The sequence below is a fragment of the Lithobates pipiens genome, unplaced genomic scaffold, assembly GCF_037356315.1.
Source record: "Lithobates pipiens isolate NorthernLeopardFrog02 unplaced genomic scaffold, aLitPip1_a1.2 Scaffold_27, whole genome shotgun sequence".
NCBI lineage: Eukaryota > Metazoa > Chordata > Amphibia > Anura > Ranidae > Lithobates > Lithobates pipiens.
This window is the reverse complement of record NW_027507788.1, coordinates 226,942,071-226,959,715: the sequence shown is the minus strand read 5'-3', so window position 1 is coordinate 226,959,715 and position 17,645 is coordinate 226,942,071. Positions and strand designations below refer to the sequence as shown.

Genomic DNA, 17,645 nt, shown 5'->3' with positions numbered 1-17,645 from the left:
GGACTTCAGCCCAGATCACAGGGGTGCAAAAAACGAATTGCACTCTGGTGATCCATAGGAGAAGTCCAGCCAAATGAGCTTAATTTAAACATGTCTGCGCAAATATGACGCAACATAAAACATTCGCAACAACCACCATTCGCAACAACCACCATTTTAATCTCCAGTATCTCTGCTTTAAAAAAAAAAAAAAAAAAAAAAACATAAATAATGCTTAGGGGTTTGTAAGTAATTTTCTAGCAAAAAATGATTTTTACAAGACTGTGAGAAGTGTCAGGATTGGCTTGGGGATCATTCTAGGCATTCCTGGCTAGGTTCCGAGCCAAATAATTGGCTTTCAAATAATATAAGAAATGAGTGGGTGATGACACTGGTTGAGATGGACTTTTGATCAGTTGACCGGCCTACCTCCTCGCTGTGTGCCATCTTCCTGCCCTCCGGAGACTCTGCGGAGTTCTGTCCCAGGTATTTGTAGTAATCCCCAGTGCTGGGCTGCTTATTGAAGTTCCTTGACTTTCGGCAGGAGTCGGCTCGTCGTAGCCCCTCGGGACTGCTTTCTCGCGATGTCAACTACAAACACACAAACAAGGCACAGCGTGAGACCGAATGATCATATAAAGAAATATAATAATTTATATCACATAAAAAAAGAGCATCTGAAAATAGTTCATAATTAGGCTGGGTTCACACTGCTGCGATGCGGGAATGCTGCGAATCCGCGGCGGGTTCCCGCATCGCATGTCTCCCGGCGGCAGTTCACACTGCCCTATGCGAACTGCTGGGAGTGTCAGTTAAAAGTTAATGACACCTCCAAATCAGTTCGCATATGGCAGTGCGATCTGCAAACTCGGACAGGAATCGGATCACATGGTGTTCACACCCATGCGATCCGATTCTGCTGCGGACCAAAAAAAAGGGTCCTGTGCGAATTTGGGCCGGATGCGATGCAAATTCAGCCATACTATCTGTATGGCTGAAATCGCATCTTACAGAGATCGCATATCATTTGCACTGCAGTGCGAATCACATCCGATTTCGGACATCGCAGCAGTGTGAACCCAGCCTTAAAGTGACACCAAAGGATATCCTTATTCTCTAGAAAACGATCCATACATATCCACTACGCAATGACCCTGTATGTGATTTTTCATAAAAATTGTTTCTCACGTTGTTTTTCTGCCTCCTACACACACTACAAATCCCATAGTCCATCTTAGGAGTATGCAAGAGAGGATGGCTACGTTCCTACATACAGTGCCTGGAAAAAGTATTCATACCCTTGAAATTCCCCACATTTTCTCATGTTACAACCAAAAGCATAAATGTATTTTATTGGGATTTTATGTGATAGAGCAGCCATTCTCAACTCGGGGTTCCTCCAGAGGTTGCTATGGCTTCCTTGAGCTGCGGCTGATGAACCACCTTTTTGATGGTGCCAACAGAGTTCAAGGTTCAGCATCACTTAGCAAAGCCACCGGCGTGACACCAAATATTTTTTTTTAGCTGTCTTCTAAGCGGGATTCCACCCTAAAGTGGAACCTCCGCTGATTGGAACCCTCCCCCCCTCCGATGTCACAATTGGCACCTTTCAGGGGGGAGGGGGGGTGCAGATACCTGTCAAAGACAGGTATTTACACCCACTTCCGGGGCATAGACTCCCACGGGAGTCTATGCCTCTTCCTGTCCTGCCGCGCTGTCTGCTGGGACACACATGGGTCCCAGAGACAGCGAGGACAATTCCTATTGCGTTGCGCGGCTCGCGCATGCGCAGTAGGGAACCGGGAAGTGAAGCAGATTCGCTTCACTTCCTGATTCCCTCACCTAGAATGGTGGCGGCAGCAGCCAAGAGCTGAGCGATCGATCGGCCTCGGCATCGCTGGACCCCGGGACAGGTGAGTGTCCATTTATTAAAAGTCAGCAGCTGCAGTATTTATAGCTGCTGGCTTTTAATATTTTTTTCCCCAAGTACAGTCCTGCTTTAAGGTTGGCATTCTGAGCACCACTTTAAGTGGGAAATTCTTCATATCGGCTATCAGTATAAGGGGCATTGTTCCCATTGACCCCTGATAAATTGGTTTTAGGAAGGGTTCCTCGAGACTTGAAAATTATTTTGGGGGTTCAGACGATCTGTATTTGTATACAGACGATCCTGTAAGTGTAATCTTACTCTGTGTCATTAAAGTATCTTCTAAGGCTGCACTTAGGTGGCGCTTCCTTTTCTACCCTTCTCGCTTTGCCAGAGTTACCATGGGCCTCTTGGCTGCTTCTCTGATGAATGCTCTTCTTGCCCGGCCCGGTCAGTTTAGGTGGACGGCCATGTCTTGGTAGGTATGTAGTTGTGCCCATACTCTTTCCATTTTCCGATGATGGATTGAACAGAGCTCCGTGAGATGTTCAAAACTTGGGAGATTCTTTTATAACCCAACCCTGCTTTATACTTCTCCACAACTTCATGCCTGACCTGTCTGGTGTGTTCCTTGGCCTTCATGATGCCGTTTGTCCACTAAGATTCTCTAACAAACCCCCGAGGGCTTCACAGAACATCTGTATTTATAGTGAGATTAAATGACACACAGGTGGACTCTATTTACTAATTAGGTGACTTCTGAAGGAAATTGGTTCCTCTAGATTTTAGTTAGGGGTATCTGCGTAAAGGGGGCTGAATACAAATCCCCCCCCCCCCCCCCCCACTTTTCACATATTTGTATCATTTATCATTTTCCTTCCACCTCACAATTATGTGCCACTTTGTGTTGGTCCATCACATAAAATCCCAATAAAATACATTCATGTTTTTGGATGTAACATGACACAATGTGGGAAATTTCAAGGGGTATGAATACTTTTTCAAGGCACTGTACAGTGGGACGAAGGCAGGGTGGCTACATTCTCTGCAGCAACAGATCATTTCTAATGCCGCGTACACACGATCGGAATTTGCATTGGAAAAAGCTTTGATGGTTTTTCCCGATGGAATTCCGTTTATAACGCGGTGACGTACAACACGTACGACGGGACTAGAAAAAGGCAGTTCAATAGTCAGTAGCCAATAGCTTCCGTCTCGTAGTTGAATCTGAGCATGCGTGATTTTTGGCGTGTCGGAATTGCATACACACGATCGGAATTTCCGATAGAACGTTTTTCCGTCGGGGAAAATTGAGAACACGCTATCAAATTTTTGCCCGGCGGGAATTCAGACAGCTAAATTCCGATGGAGCGTACGCACGGTCGCAGTTTCTGATGAAAAGCTCTCATCGCTCTTTTTCTGCCTGGAATTCCGATCGCGTGTCTGCGGCATAATAATTAGCTGCTGCAGGCTGTCCACAATTAGCCAGCAATAGACCTCTGTACCAATAACCTATTGCTGCACGGAGAGGCTGGAAAGAGCGCTGTCATCTCTGCCTGAACCCTTGTCCTCGGTGACATCATATCACTTCCAATGTAACACAGTTTGGAAGCATCTTTCATTAAAATACTAACCGGTGACTCCGCCACCAAGGTTCTAGATTAGGCAATTCCGGTTATTGTCCCCCTAGCTTCTGATGGAGAGACTACAAGCAGCAGTGTTAATCAGGGCCGGGACAAGGGGTGGGCAAGAGGGTCGGATGCCCCGGGCACTGTGGTATCATGTGGGGTGTGTCCCCAACATCTCTACCTCGTCCAATCAGAGAAAAACAATGCGTTCAGTGAATAGCAGCAGCGCCAAGTGAGCTAGCACCGTGGTTACAATGCAAAAGGGCAGCCGATCCGCATAAGGACCTGGAAGACTGCGGCAATCACTGTCAGTGACCGCTACAGCGATTTACAGCTACCACGGGGATCGGCACGCTGAACCAATGTGACTACAATAAAATGTATAACTTGAGCTTTAGTTGTAAACAGGTGTTGCTGGGTCAACAAAAGATTTGGGGCCAGAGCCCATAGCAGCGTAGTACAGAAAGTCATACTCTTGGGCGGGCATACACATGTATATACAGTAATATACGTGTGTGTATGTGTATGTATGTATCCCCAGAGAGTCCCCCCCCCTTACATCACAGTCCCCAGAGAACCTCCCCCTTACATCAGAGTCCCCAGAGAGCCTCCCCCTTACATCAGAGTCCCCAGAGAACCTCCCCCTTACATCAGAGTCCCCAGAGAGCCTCCCCCTTACATCAGAGTCCCAAGAGAGCCTCCCCCTTACATCAGAGTCCCCAGAGAGCCTCCCCCTTAAATCAGAGTCCCCAGAGAGCCTCCCCCTTACATCAGAGTCCCCAGAGAGCCTCCCCCTTACATCAGAGTCCCCAGAGAGCCTCCCCCTTAAATCAGAGTCCCCAGAGAACCTCCCCCTTACATCAGAGTCCCCAGAGAGCCTCCCCCTTACATCAGAGTCCCCAGAGAGCCCCCCCCCCCCTTACATCAGAGTCCCCAGAGAGCCCCCCCTTACATCAGAGTCCCCAGAGAGCCTCCCCCTTAAATCAGAGTCCCCAGAGAGCCTCCCCCTTACATCAGAGTCCCCAGAGAGCCTCCCCCTTACATCAGAGTCCCCAGAGAGCCCCCCCCTTACATCAGAGTCCCCAGAGAGCCTCCCCCTTACACCAGAGTCCCCAGAGAGCCTCCCCCTTACATCAGAGTCCCCAGAGAGCCTCCCCCTTACATCAGGGTCTCCAGAAAGCACCCCCCTTACATCAGGGTCTCCAGAGAGCATCTCCCTTACATCAGGGTCTCCAGAGAGCCTGCCCCTTACATCAGGGTCTCCAGAGAGCCTGCCCCTTACATCAGGGTCTCCAGAGAGCATCTCCCTTACATCAGAATCCCCAGAGAGCCTCCCCCTTACATCAGGGTCCCCAGAGAGCCTCCCCCTTACACCAGGGTCCCCAGAGAGCCTCCCCCTTACATCAGAGTCCCCAGAGAGCCCCCCCCTTACATCAGAGTCCCCAGAGAGCCTCCCCCTTACACCAGAGTCCCCAGAGAGCCTCCCCCTTACATCAGAGTCCCCAGAGAGCCTCCCCCTTACATTAGGGTCCCCAGAGAGCCTCCCCCTTACACCAGGGTCCCCAGAGAGCACCCCCCTTACATCAGGGTTCCCAGAGAGCACCCCCCTTACATCAGGGTTCCCAGAGAGCACCCCCCTTACATCAGGGTCCCCAGAGAGCACCCCCCTTACATCAGGGTCCCCAGAGAGCCTCCCCCTTACATCAGGGTCCCCATAGAGTCCCCCCTTACATCAGGGTCCCCAGAGAGCATCCCCCTTACATTAGGGTCCCCAGAGAGCCCCTCCCCTTACATCATAGTCCCCAGAGGGCCTCCCCCTTAAATCAGAATCCCCAGAGAGCTCCCCTTACATCAGAGTCCCTAGAGAGCCTCCCCTACCCTTAGGGACCCCTGGAGATACTTGGAGCTATGGGCCCCAGATTCCGGGCTATAGCCCCAAAAGCCACCCCCTAGCGATGCCACTGGGTGTAAACAAATTAGCAAATTTCACTTACAGCATTTCTTTAATCCCCCTGCAAAATCTCACAAATACCCGTTGATCCTGCCAGGGAAGCCCACCTAATGCAGCTTCCAATGATGGGATGACAACAATGCTGCACTGCTTCTAAAATTCAAAGCAAAGTTGTCACCTTCTTGTGCCTGCTTGCGCTAGAGTCAGAGGAAAAGTTGTAGGGGTGTGGCTACCGGTATTGTCACCCCTGATTCAGCCTGTAGCTTGCCAATCAGAACCTGACCACACCTAGTCCCGCCCACTGCTTTCCAGATTGGCAGCACTGCCGCTGTTGCTGAACCCCTCCCACTGTGAGCTGCAGTGCCTGGGAGGGGGAGCGTGTGAGACACAAATGACGGAGAATTTGGCCTCAGTCAGGGAAGGTAAAAAAACGTTTTTATTTTATTTATGAGGCTCTTGCCTGCAGTTGAAACATGTATAAATTGCCAAGAAAGGGGGATGGGGGTGGATGAGTGCATGCCCCTACCTCTCCTGAAGGCCCACATGTCCTTAACATGGGGGTCTCCTCTGGCAAAGCGCCTTGTCCCCATGTTGAGGCAGGATCTCATTCCCACAACCCTTGCCTGGTGTTTGTGGGGGTCTCAGAATCTAGAAGCCCCCCTTATTAATGAGGGGGCCCCCAGATGTTAATGAGTATGGGGTACTCAAAAAAATAATTATATATAAAACCTAGAAAAAAAAAAAAAAAGACAAACATATGACAAATCCAATGTTAAAAAATAAAATAAAAAACACACCCAATATATGAGCCTCATTGTAAATTAATCGGCAAAAACAAAACAAAACCCTGACAGCCCACCGCACACAACTTCCCGATGGCAACACTAGCCAAATGACAGCGCCCTGAGCTGCCATGGCTATATAAAGAAAAGGGGCGGGGATAGTGGTGACATCAGTGCCCATATTTGGCCACGTGGTCACATTTAGGCAACAATGTAATCTTCTATTCCCCGCCCATTTGTTTACGTGACCGGTGATTCCCAGCCATATAAGTGCATGGGCTGGGTGACCCCAGTGGTTGGTAAAGACACAAGCAGCTGCTGCTTCCTTAGCTTAGCTAATAATTGATCTGAAAATGATTGATCTCCGGCATGCACATGTTTAGAGTGAAGAATACTCCTTACACTTGCTGTCATGGGGGGAGGGGGGGGGGGGACCTACCTCCTTACAGATAGCTAAAAAGAACAATAGTGTCCGTGGGAACTTATCTGAGAGGCAGAAACTGCTCATTGCTCAAGGAACCCCTACAACCTCTGGAGGAACCCTGGTTGAGAAATCCTCAGCAAGTTCAATTGGACTTGTTCTGTAATCTTTAAGCCGTTGTACACACGGTTGGACACTCTGACGGAAAATGTCCGATCGGACAGTGTTGTCGGATAATCCGACTGTGTGTGGGCTCCATCGGACTGTTTCCATCGGAATATCCGACCGACAAAGTTTTAGAGCCGGGCTATAAACATACTTTGCCCTATCGTTTGTAGAGAATTCCAATCGGACAAAGTGCCACGCATGCTCAGATCAAATTCCTACATCAAAGCTATTGGCTAGTAGCCTGAACGTAGTCCCGTCCTAACGAAATAACGTCATCACGTTATGAACGATCGGATTTTCCGACAACTTTGTCCGACCGTGTGTATGCAACACAAGTTTCGGACAAAATCCAACGGATTTTGTTGTCGCAATGTCAGACCCGTGTGTACAAGGGCTAAGACGTTTCACTACTTAAAGCGTGAGTAAACCCAGTTTAAAAAAAAACTTACATCATATAAGGTCCTCCATCTGATAGTGTCCGCTGCGTACTGCGCATGCGCAGTACACAGCACACACAGATTCTGAAAATACCCGAAGATGAACGGCGCCTGCGCCGTGAGTCCAGGTTCTATCCCCATCATCCAAGTGGACATAGAGTTGGAATATAAAAAAGAGCCGAGCGCAGTGAGCAGGGTATTGCTAGAGTATTGGCAGGGTATTGCTAGAGTATTGGCAGGGTATTGCTAGAGTATTGGCAGGGTATCGCAGAGTATTGGCAGGGTATCGCAGAGTATTGCTAGAGTATTGGCAGGGTATTGCTAGAGTATTGGCAGGGTATTGCTAGAGTATTGGCAGGGTATTGCTAGAGTATTGGCAGGGTCTCGCAGAGTATTGGCAGGGTCTCGCAGAGTATTGGCAGGGTATTGGCAGGGTATCGCAGAGTATTGGCAGGGTATCGCAGAGTATTGCTAGAGTATTGGCAGGGTATTGCAGAGTATTGGCAGGGTATTGCAGGGTATTGCTGGAGTATTGGCAGGGTATCGCAGAGTATTGGCAGGGTATCGCAGAGTATTGGCAGGGTATCGCAGAGTATTGGCAGGGTATCGCAGAGTATTGGCAGGGTATCGCAGAGTATTGCTAGAGTATTGGCAGGGTATTGCAGAGTATTGGCAGGGTATTGCAGAGTATTGCAGGGTATTGCTAGAGTATTGGCAGGGTATTGCAGAGTATTGCTAGAGTATTGCTAGAGTATTGGCAGGGTATTGCAGAGTATTGGCAGGGTATTGCAGAGTATTGGCAGGGTATTGCAGAGTATTGGCAGGGTATTGCAGGGTATTGCTAGAGTATTGGCAGGGTATTGCTAGAGTATTGCTAGAGTATTGCTAGGGTATTGCTAGGGTATTGCTAGGGTATTGCTAGGGTATTGCTAGGGTATTGGCAGGGTATTGGCAGGGTATTGGCAGGGTATTGGCAGGGTAAGGACGGATGGCTGCTTCCATCTCTGGATCTCTCCCCTCCACTGTACAGATTAGTACAGAGGGGGAGAGAGGAACCGTCGTCATGTCATGTCTCCGTCTGGGCGATTACAGTGTAAAGAGCGTGCCGTTTCCTGGCCACTGTACCCGCCCACAACCAGGCATCAGCACGCCACATCTCACGCACCAATGACTGAAGTCAGTTCCGATATCCGCCATTTGCGTTCCGCGCTGTTTACGTGGATCGGCAGCAAAAATCATGGGGGGTGAATCGAGATCGCGATCGTTTCGCGATTAATCGCGCACCTCTAACATGGACCACAAGCTCCACCATGACCTGGACACAGGAGAACCTTCACAGGGTCGCGGTGCTCTTCCGCCCGGCACGGGTGCAGTTAACAGCTTGGAAAGCCACGTGACGTACACAATAATTAGAGTCTTCTAGGTAAATAGCCCATTAAAGGCGTTTGTTGAATTAAGTAAATGAGAAGTTTTCTGGCAGGCATGTAAAATCTACTTTTTGCATATTTCTCAGGCTTAACAGCTCAGCTAAAATATCGAGAGCTGGAGTTTGCTTCTCGCCAATTACCAGACAAGGGGCTTTATCACTTCGTTCATCAACGCCTCAGCTTAGCGCAAAACATTCTGTAAAAAATAATTAGGCAGTAATAACTTAATACGGGTTTTATTCCTAATGGGATTTTCTAGCTTAAAAGTTATATGTGCGCCGACAGAGCGGCTCAAAAACCTGACGGTACAGCGAGGGTGTTGTCCAAGTGCAACGCCAATGAAAATTATTTCTAAAGCGGTCAGTCCGCCCAAAAATGAGACTTTCGTTATACAGTAGACGGGGTCTGGTGGGCTAAGCCGGTCCCTGGTCTATACATTTTTTTTTGTATTTGTTGATAATGGTGCAACATAAAGTGTCCGGGTTTGCTAAAGACTTAAAGCAGAACTCCAGGGATAAGCAAATATTGTCTACATAAAAGAGTCACGTGTCTTCTTCTGGAATATCGAAGATCTTTGTGTATTTCTTCCAGATCTGTGCAGTAATCCGGCGTGAGACTTCCTGTAATAAAGACCTCTCCCTGCTTGTGCAGGAGGACTGGTCTTGTCTCCGCCCCCTCCTGTAGTTTTCTGTAGTGGGTGGGGACTGTTGGACCCCTCCCACAGTTCTGCTTTCTCCCCTTGTACAGGGTGGCTGGTCTTGTCTCCGCCCCCTCCTGTAGTTTTCTGCAGGCAGCCTGTAGTGGGTGGGGACTGCTGAGCCCCTCCCAGAGCTCTGCTCCCTCTCCTCCTGCAGGGTGACTGGTCTTGTCTCCACCCCCCTCCTGTCGTTTTCTGCAGGCGGCCTGTAGTGGGTGGTGACTACTGAGCCCCTCCCACAGCTCTGCTCCTTCTCTTTGTGCGGGATGACTGGTCTTGTCTCCGCCCCCCTCCTGTAGTTTTCTGCGGGGAGCCTGTGGTGGGTGGGGCCTGCTGGGCCCCTCCCACACCTCTGCTCCTTCTCCCCGTGCGGGGTGACTGGTCTTGTCTCCGCCCCCTCCTGTCGTTTTCTGCTGGGCCCCTCCCACAGCTCTGCTCTCTGTACAGACTAGGTGCAGTGCAGTGATGATGTCACTGCTACTTTTGCAAGGTAATATTTAAATTTGCAAAGGCATTTGTGCACAAAAAGTGGACTTTATTTTCTTTTTGATTATTGAGGAATATATTAAAATGAACATTTTTGTGATTAAAGTGGTACTTAAGGCAACATCAGCTTTTATTCTTTTTTATTAAAACTTTTATGCCAAAAGCAACAAAAAAAGGTTTCTGATACTTCTTAAAAAGTGTTAGCTGGAGTTCAGCTTTAATTTGACTACAGTCTGGCTAAATCTATTGGTCCATCTACTATAGTAGTCTATATAGAGGAGGGGGTCTCAAACTGCCGGCCCTCCAGCTGCTGAAAAACTACAAGTCCCATGAGGCATTGCAAGGCTGACAGTTACAAGCATGGCTCCCACAGGCAGAGGCATGATGGGACTTGTAGTTCCACAGCAGCTGGAGGGCCGCCAGTTTGAGACCCCCTGATATAGAACAATACAGAGACATAACCCACAATATATGGCACCACATCCAATTAAATATGAAAAGCTAAAAATCTATAGGACTTTAAAGGTTGCCAATGGTAATCCCAAAATAAGAAAGAAGAGTACTCATGAAAGAATAAAATACAAAATATATTGTGTAAACATGATTAAAATAATCATTAAAAACATATCGAAGTGGATTGTCAAATCAACTGGATACAACATTCTCCCAAATGTAAATGTATGACTATACAGAGAAACCTGTTGTGATGGCCCATCAATAATGAACAACTTTAGTTATTCATATATGATAATATTCCATATGCCCGGCCAATCGAAGGTTCAATGTACCATCACCAATATGGACAACTACGCGTTTCGCCAAAGCGGCTTCCTCAGGAGATCCTCCTGGTGCTAAGCCGAAGTGAGAGACGCGGAGTAACCGATCCACAGCATAATGGGAAAAAGAAGGAGCAGCCAGCCCAAGGAGGCATATTGGCAATATTGCAGCTAGAGAGGAGAAATTGTCCTCAAGCAAAGCCTATACTTTTTGAGAGATAAATTAGAGGTAAATTCGGAGCTCACGGTTGGGGAAAGGATAAGCACTCGCAAATGCATGAGGGATTTTATGTGCAGTGTCCTTCTCATATGTTGGTCCATACCGACCCTGGCTGTAGCCTCCTATCTCCCATAGGACACAGATGAGGTGTCTACCTACTTGTCCATCTAACATTACCCTCTCCAAACAATGCTGCTTTCCGAGGGTGGCTCCGGCGCTCCTCCACAGACAGAGGAGATGCCCAAAGACAGGAGGTGCTGACTATATTACCAGGTGAAAATAAAGGGAAAAAAAAAACTAAGAAAGGAAAATGATTGCAGCCACCACATCCAAGGAGTGGTAAGCTGCCATATATAAAATTTTTGTTTTTGGGTTTGATACCAGTTTAAGGATTGAAGAATACATGGGTGGGTCATGAACAGGCAAAAAGAGAGAACTTCCAGGGTTAACAGATTACCCCTCCTAAAATATTAGAATTATGAGTTCCTAAGAAAGTTCAAGGTTGGGTGTTCGGCCAAATGTCCTTCCTTTGCAAATCCACTGGGCTCGCTGCCAGCTTCAAGCATTTAACGGGAAGCTATAATGGCTTTTTGTCAACTAATATTGCATCTGTTTTTACATTTGTATAAAATATTTTATATCATTTTTATTATTTGTATAAAATCTCTTAAAAAAAATTATTTTTCTTTTTATCTTCTTTTTTTTTTACTTTTTTAAGTTTTCTTTCTTTCCTTATTCCAGTTATGCTTTTGCACAGGTTTTTGACATAAGGTTCAGTCAAGCTCATCTGTTGTTTATATTACTTTCTATGAGATTCTGGCATGAGCATCGTGGGGTCCTGGGGTTCCCTATGACTTATAATAGGGTCGCACCACTAAGCATTTACACAAATATTGGTCCTCGTGCAAATGCTCAGACACCTGAAACTGATACTCTCGGGCTTGGTTCTTTCAGATGTCAGCGGGATTCCCCCACTGACGGCTGAAATGTTACAAAAAAGCCAGCAAATATTGGTTGTTAAGGAGTGGGGCCACCACGTCCCTAAACAACCCATGACTCATTCAGCTGTCAGTGGGGTTCCGCTATTGACAGCTGAAGTGTAAACTAAGTCCTGACAATTGGAGTTGCCAAAAAAAAAAAGCACCTGGGCAATGTTTGTCAACAACATTGCTCAGCCACTGAAAGATAACATTGTTTCTTTTTGGAATCTTTCTGTTTATACATCTACAGATCAGAGGGATGAACTTCGATCTGCAGATGAAGTCAGTTCAAAGCAACCTGTCAAGTAAAATGTTTTTTATTTATTTTATTTTTTATTAAATGTTCCTCTGTTTAATTCCTTATTACCCCTTAATTTACTCTAATCAGCCTTAATTACCGTATTTATCGGCGCATAACACGCACTGGTGTATAACACGCACCCCAAGATTAGGAGGGAATTTTAAGGAAAAAAACTTTTAGGAGGGATGTTTAAGGAAAAAAAAAAAAAACTTACATTTAAATGCCCATCAATGCAGCCTTATCAGTGTCCATCTGCAGCCTTATCAGTGTCCATCTGAAGCCTAGCCCATCATTTGCATCTTTGTCATGCAGCCTTGTCCATCGTTGTACCCTCGTCAGTGTCAATTGCAGCCTTGTCAGTTTTATATGCAGCTTTTTTTTTTTTTTTTTTAAATGGCGCCGCCGAGATACAGAGCCGGAAGTCCTGTGTATCTCAGCGGCGCTTGGTAGTTCTCAGCCGCCTTCAGCCATTCTCGCCAGCTTTCGGCCGGAGGTGGCTGAAAATGGCCAAAGGAGGCCGAAAGCCGCCAAGAAAGGCCGAAAGCCGCCCAGAGGCTCAAAACTGTGGAGGATCGGCGTATAACAAGCACCCGCGATTTTCCCCTGATTTTAAGGGGAAAAAAGTGCGCGTTATACGCCGATAAATACGGTAACTCCTTATTCTCCCTCTCCATTTAATTATTTTCCTGCTGATTTATTTTTGTTCACTTCTATTTAATAAACTATTATTAATTCAAACTTGTTTTTAGTTTGCTTTGATCATTAATATTTTTTTTATACCTTTAACATACATACATGTAGATGTTTCACATAAAAAAAAGCGCAAAATTACAAAAAAAAATTAAAAAAAAATTTAAAATAACTTTTCAATGCTTTGTACCATTGTTGACAGCTGAAGTATAAACAAAACAGTTGCAGTATGTACCGTAATTGGTAGTGGATGACTACTAAATAAAAAAATTTCGGTACTCGTAAAAAAAAAAAAAGTGGTATTGGTGCATCCCTAATTTCTAGTATATATTAAGATGTAAGATTGACATTTGATTACGTTACGTTATGGGATTATCCCCAAATCTTTATACGTTGTTTTTTTGTTTGATCTGAATTTGTTCTGATTTTTAAATAATAAAATAAAATAAGATAATACTTTTTAAAAAAATAAGACATTTATTACAGAATGTTTTGTGCAGTCTGGGGGTTTCTAATAAGAAAGCCCAGCATTAGCTTTGCACTTGTTGGCTGGTCCCACAAACTAACGATCGACATGGCGGCATTTCTATTAGGAGGGGAGGGGTGTCCTTCCTCAGAGTCATTTAGCTGACTCATTAAGCTGTGTATGTCTTTGTGCAACCTGATAGGAGCTACTAGATCTGTTTGGAGGAGGAATGTCCTTTCTCTGACTCATCAGCTGAGTGTATTACCTGATATCCAGATATTAGGCCTGTATTCACGTTTGGGAGGAGGGGATGTCCCTCCTCTGATCCTTCAGCTATGTGTGTAACCTGAGATTCAAGAAATACCCCCACCTCTTTGTAGCTAGTAACTGCAGCAATTTAAAAGAATCAAAATGCCCCTTTAACTTACCCAAAATGACCAGGTGATGTGCAGGGTCGTCAAAATTTTGGTCTTAAGAGCCCAGGTCAATGCCCGGGTGTGGACATTCCCCACTGGCTGTTTAGCGATTGGTTAGGTGATACAGAGGGACTTCTATTTTCTGGTCCTTCATTGCGTGCCCAAGTTGGTACCTGGGTGTGGACATTTCTAGTTGGCTGTTCAGCCCCTTGAGAGCTAATGGGAACTGTCCATTGGTCACATTATGTGGCGGGTCTTCTCTTTTCTCGTCCTTCTTCAAGCGCCTAGGTCGGTGCCTGGGTTTGGACATTGCCCATTGACTATTCAGTCACTGGACAGCCAATGGTTAAAGATCTACTGGTCATGTGATGAAGAGGGTCTTCTATTTTCTGGTCCTTCTTCAAGTGCCCAGGTCGGTGCCTGGTTTTGAACATTGCCCATTGACTACTCAGCCACTGGACAGCCAATAGGAAAGAAAGGTCTACTGGTCATGTGATGAAGAGGGTCTTCTATTTTCTGGTCCTTCTTCAAGTGCCCAGGTCAGTGCCTGGGTTTGGACATTGCCCATTGACTATTCAGTCACTAGACAGCCAATGGTCAACCCAGAGGACACGGGGGCACTCTTTACGTCTAGAGGAGAAGAGATTTTATTTTCAAATACGGAAAGGTTTTTTCACAGTAAGAGCTGTGAAAATGTGGAATAGACTCCCTGCAGAGGTGGTTATGGCCGGCTCAGTGGATTGCTTTAAGAAAGGCCTGGATACTTTCCTGAATGTACAGAATATAACTGGGTACTGACATTTATAGGTAAAGTTGATCCAGGGAGAATGCGATTGCCTCTTGGGGGATCAGGAAGGATTTTTTTTCCCCTGCTGTAGCAAATTGGAGCATGCTCTGCTGGGTTTTTTTTTTTCTTGCCTTCCTCTGGATCAACTGTGGGCATAAAATTGGGTATATTGGATTGTACGATATTTTTTATTTCTTGTTTTTAAGGTTGAACTGGATGTACTTGTGTCTTTTTTAAACCTGACTAACTATGTAACTATCTACTGGTCATGTGATGAAGAGGGTCTTCTATTTTCTGGTCCTTCTTCAAGGGCCCAGGTCAGTACCTGGTTTTAAACATTGCCCATTGACTACTCAGCCACTGGACAGCCAATGGGAAAGGTCTGCTGGTCATGTGATGTAGAGGGTCTTATATTTTCTGGTACTTCTTCAAGGGCCCAGGTCACTGCTGGGTGTGGTCATTTCCTATTGGCTGTTCAGCCAGTGGACAGCCAATGGGGAATCGTAAATTGGTCACATGATATCTGGGGTCTTCTATGTTCTGGTCTTTCTTCCAGCGCCCAGTTTGAGACCTGGTTTGTAGACATTTCCTAATGGCTGTCCAGCAGTGGGTCTCTCAGGCTCCAGAAGACTGAAGCGGCGTGATTAGGTCACGACAACATGACTGGTCAGTGGTTGGCCTGGACCGCATCGCTGGATGGCTGGTCTCTACTCCCAGAGGAGGCACTGGTGATGGACATGTGACCGCAGCCTCAGGGGACATCACTGAGAGTGATGGGGAGGTGGAATAGGTTTCGTTTTGCACGATGACGGGCTTTACATTTACATTTGTGAACTTTTGATGACATTACATTTATATACAGGAAGTATAATAAAAAAAAAAGTGGTATATCAGTGAGAAACAAATACCGTCACACCTAAAGAACTCGTGATTATTTCCAGCTCTGCGTGTTCTTTTACCATGGTCATACGACAACAATTGAAGACTGAATTTCCAGGGGTGCCGGCTCTTCAATGTACATTTATTTCCAGCACAGGGCCTGAAGAATTCATTCTTGCTCTCTAGAATTAAGTATCATTAGAAGGTTTTCTCTATTGAGGAAATAATCCCTATTTAAATGCCCGGCGAGGTTTCAGGTTTTCCTTTAAGGTTCCCAGCTAATGTGTCACTAGAGGAGGTCCTAGAATCCTAACAGACGGTGTGTCTGGAAAATAACCGAAGAGCGCGGTCAGTGCTGGAAACATGACACGGGTCTTGAGTTTGGGTGATAGGGCTCTAAAACTCGGTTCACACTACTGCGACCTGAAAGTCGCACGACTTATGGTGCGACTTTGCCAGGTGACTTCCTGGCGACGTGAGCACTAATTTGATGCGACTTTGAAGCGAGGGAGGAATCTTCCTGTAAGGTTGGATCCAAATCACATCAATATAGATGAGGATCCGACATGGAGGAGACTTCCATTAACCGCATCTCGCCTGCAGCATAGAAAAATGATGGCGGGCAGGATCCCCTCTCGTTCTGGGCCGATGTCATATAATGCCACCCAGTCTCACCTCGGGGGCACGCTACGCTGCAATTGCAGGAGCGCTGTGTGCCTGGGACACGGCGTGACTCCGATCGAGCTGATGATGCGGCTCTTTACCCATGTGATCAGCTGTGTCCAATCACAGCCGATCACATGTGAACACGGAAGTGCCGGTAATCGACTCTCCTCGCCTCACACTGACAGTGTCCTGATGATCAGTGCAACCCCAACAGTGCCCAACAGTGACACCAATCAGTGCCCATCAGTGAGGCCATTCTGTGCCCACCAGTGCCTGCTAATCAGTGTCGTCCATCAGTGCTGTCTATTCGTGCCACCTATCAGTGCTCATCAGTGCTGCATATCAGTGCCGCCTATCAGTGCCCATCAGTGCTGCATATCAGTGCCACCTCATCAATACCCTTCAGTGCTGCATATCAATGCCACCTCATCAATACCCTTCAGTGCTGCCTCATCAGTGCCCATCAGTGCTGCATATCAGTGCCACCTCATCAATACCCTTCAGTGCTGCATATCAATGCCACCTCATCAATGCCCTTCAGTGCCACCTCATCAGTGCCCATCACTGCTGCATTTCAGTGCCACCTATCAGTGCTGCATATCAGTGACACCTCATCAATACCCTTCAGTGCTGCACATCAGTACCATCTCATCAATGCCCTTCAGTGCAGCCTCATCAGTGCCTACCAGTGCTGCATATCAGTGCCACCTCATCAATGCCCTTCAGTGCAGCCTCAACAGTGCCCATCAGTGCCACCTCATCAATGCCCTTCAGTGCAGCCTCATCAGTGCCTACCAGTGCTGCATATCAGTGCCACCTCATCAATGCCCTTCAGTGCAGCCTCATCAGTGCCTACCAGTGCTGCATATCAGTGCCCCCTCATCAATGCCCTTCAGTGAAGCCTCATAAGTGCCTACCAGTGCTGCATATCAGTGCCCCCTCATCAATGCCCTTCAGTGCCACCTCATCAATGCCCATCAATGCTACATATCAGGGCCGCCTCATCAATACCCTTCAGTGCTGCACATCAGTACCATCTCATCAATGCCCTTCAGTGCAGCCTCATCAGTGCCTACCAGTGCTGCATATCAGTGCCACCTCATCAATGCCCTTCAGTGCAGCCTCAACAGTGCCCATCAGTGCCACCTCATCAATGCCCTTCAGTGCAGCCTCATCAGTGCCTACCAGTGCTGCATATCAGTGCCACCTCATCAATGCCCTTCAGTGCAACCTCATCAGTGCCTACCAGTGCTGCATATAAGTGCCACCTCATCAATGCCCTTCAGTGCAGCCTCATCAGTGCCTACCAGTGCTGCATATCAGTGCCCCCTCATCAATGCCCTTCAGTGCCACCTCATCAGTGCCCATCAATGCTACATATCAGTGCTGCCTCATCAATGCCTATCAGTGCCACCTCATTGGTGCCCATCGGTGAATGAGAAAAATTACCTCTTTACAAATTTTCTGACAGAAAGAAAAAAACTTGTTTTTACAAAATTGTAAATAAAGACTTTTAAATTCCAACATATCATTTACCATGTGATGTCCAAAGTTGCATGAAAAGTCACACAAATGTGAATGAAGTCTGATGGGACACTAAACTATTCCCTGTGCACTGATA

At 46.8% G+C, this 17,645-nt stretch overlaps 1 protein-coding gene across 1 annotated transcript in view; it reads right to left on the bottom strand.

Annotated features, from left to right (window-relative positions):
* Window positions 1-17,645, bottom strand: part of ESPN (espin) — a 347,402-nt gene that overhangs the window by 72,570 nt on the left and 257,187 nt on the right. The window contains 1 exon segment of the mRNA XM_077458332.1: window positions 409-570. Within this exon segment, the coding sequence (XP_077314458.1) occupies window positions 409-570 (162 nt within the window).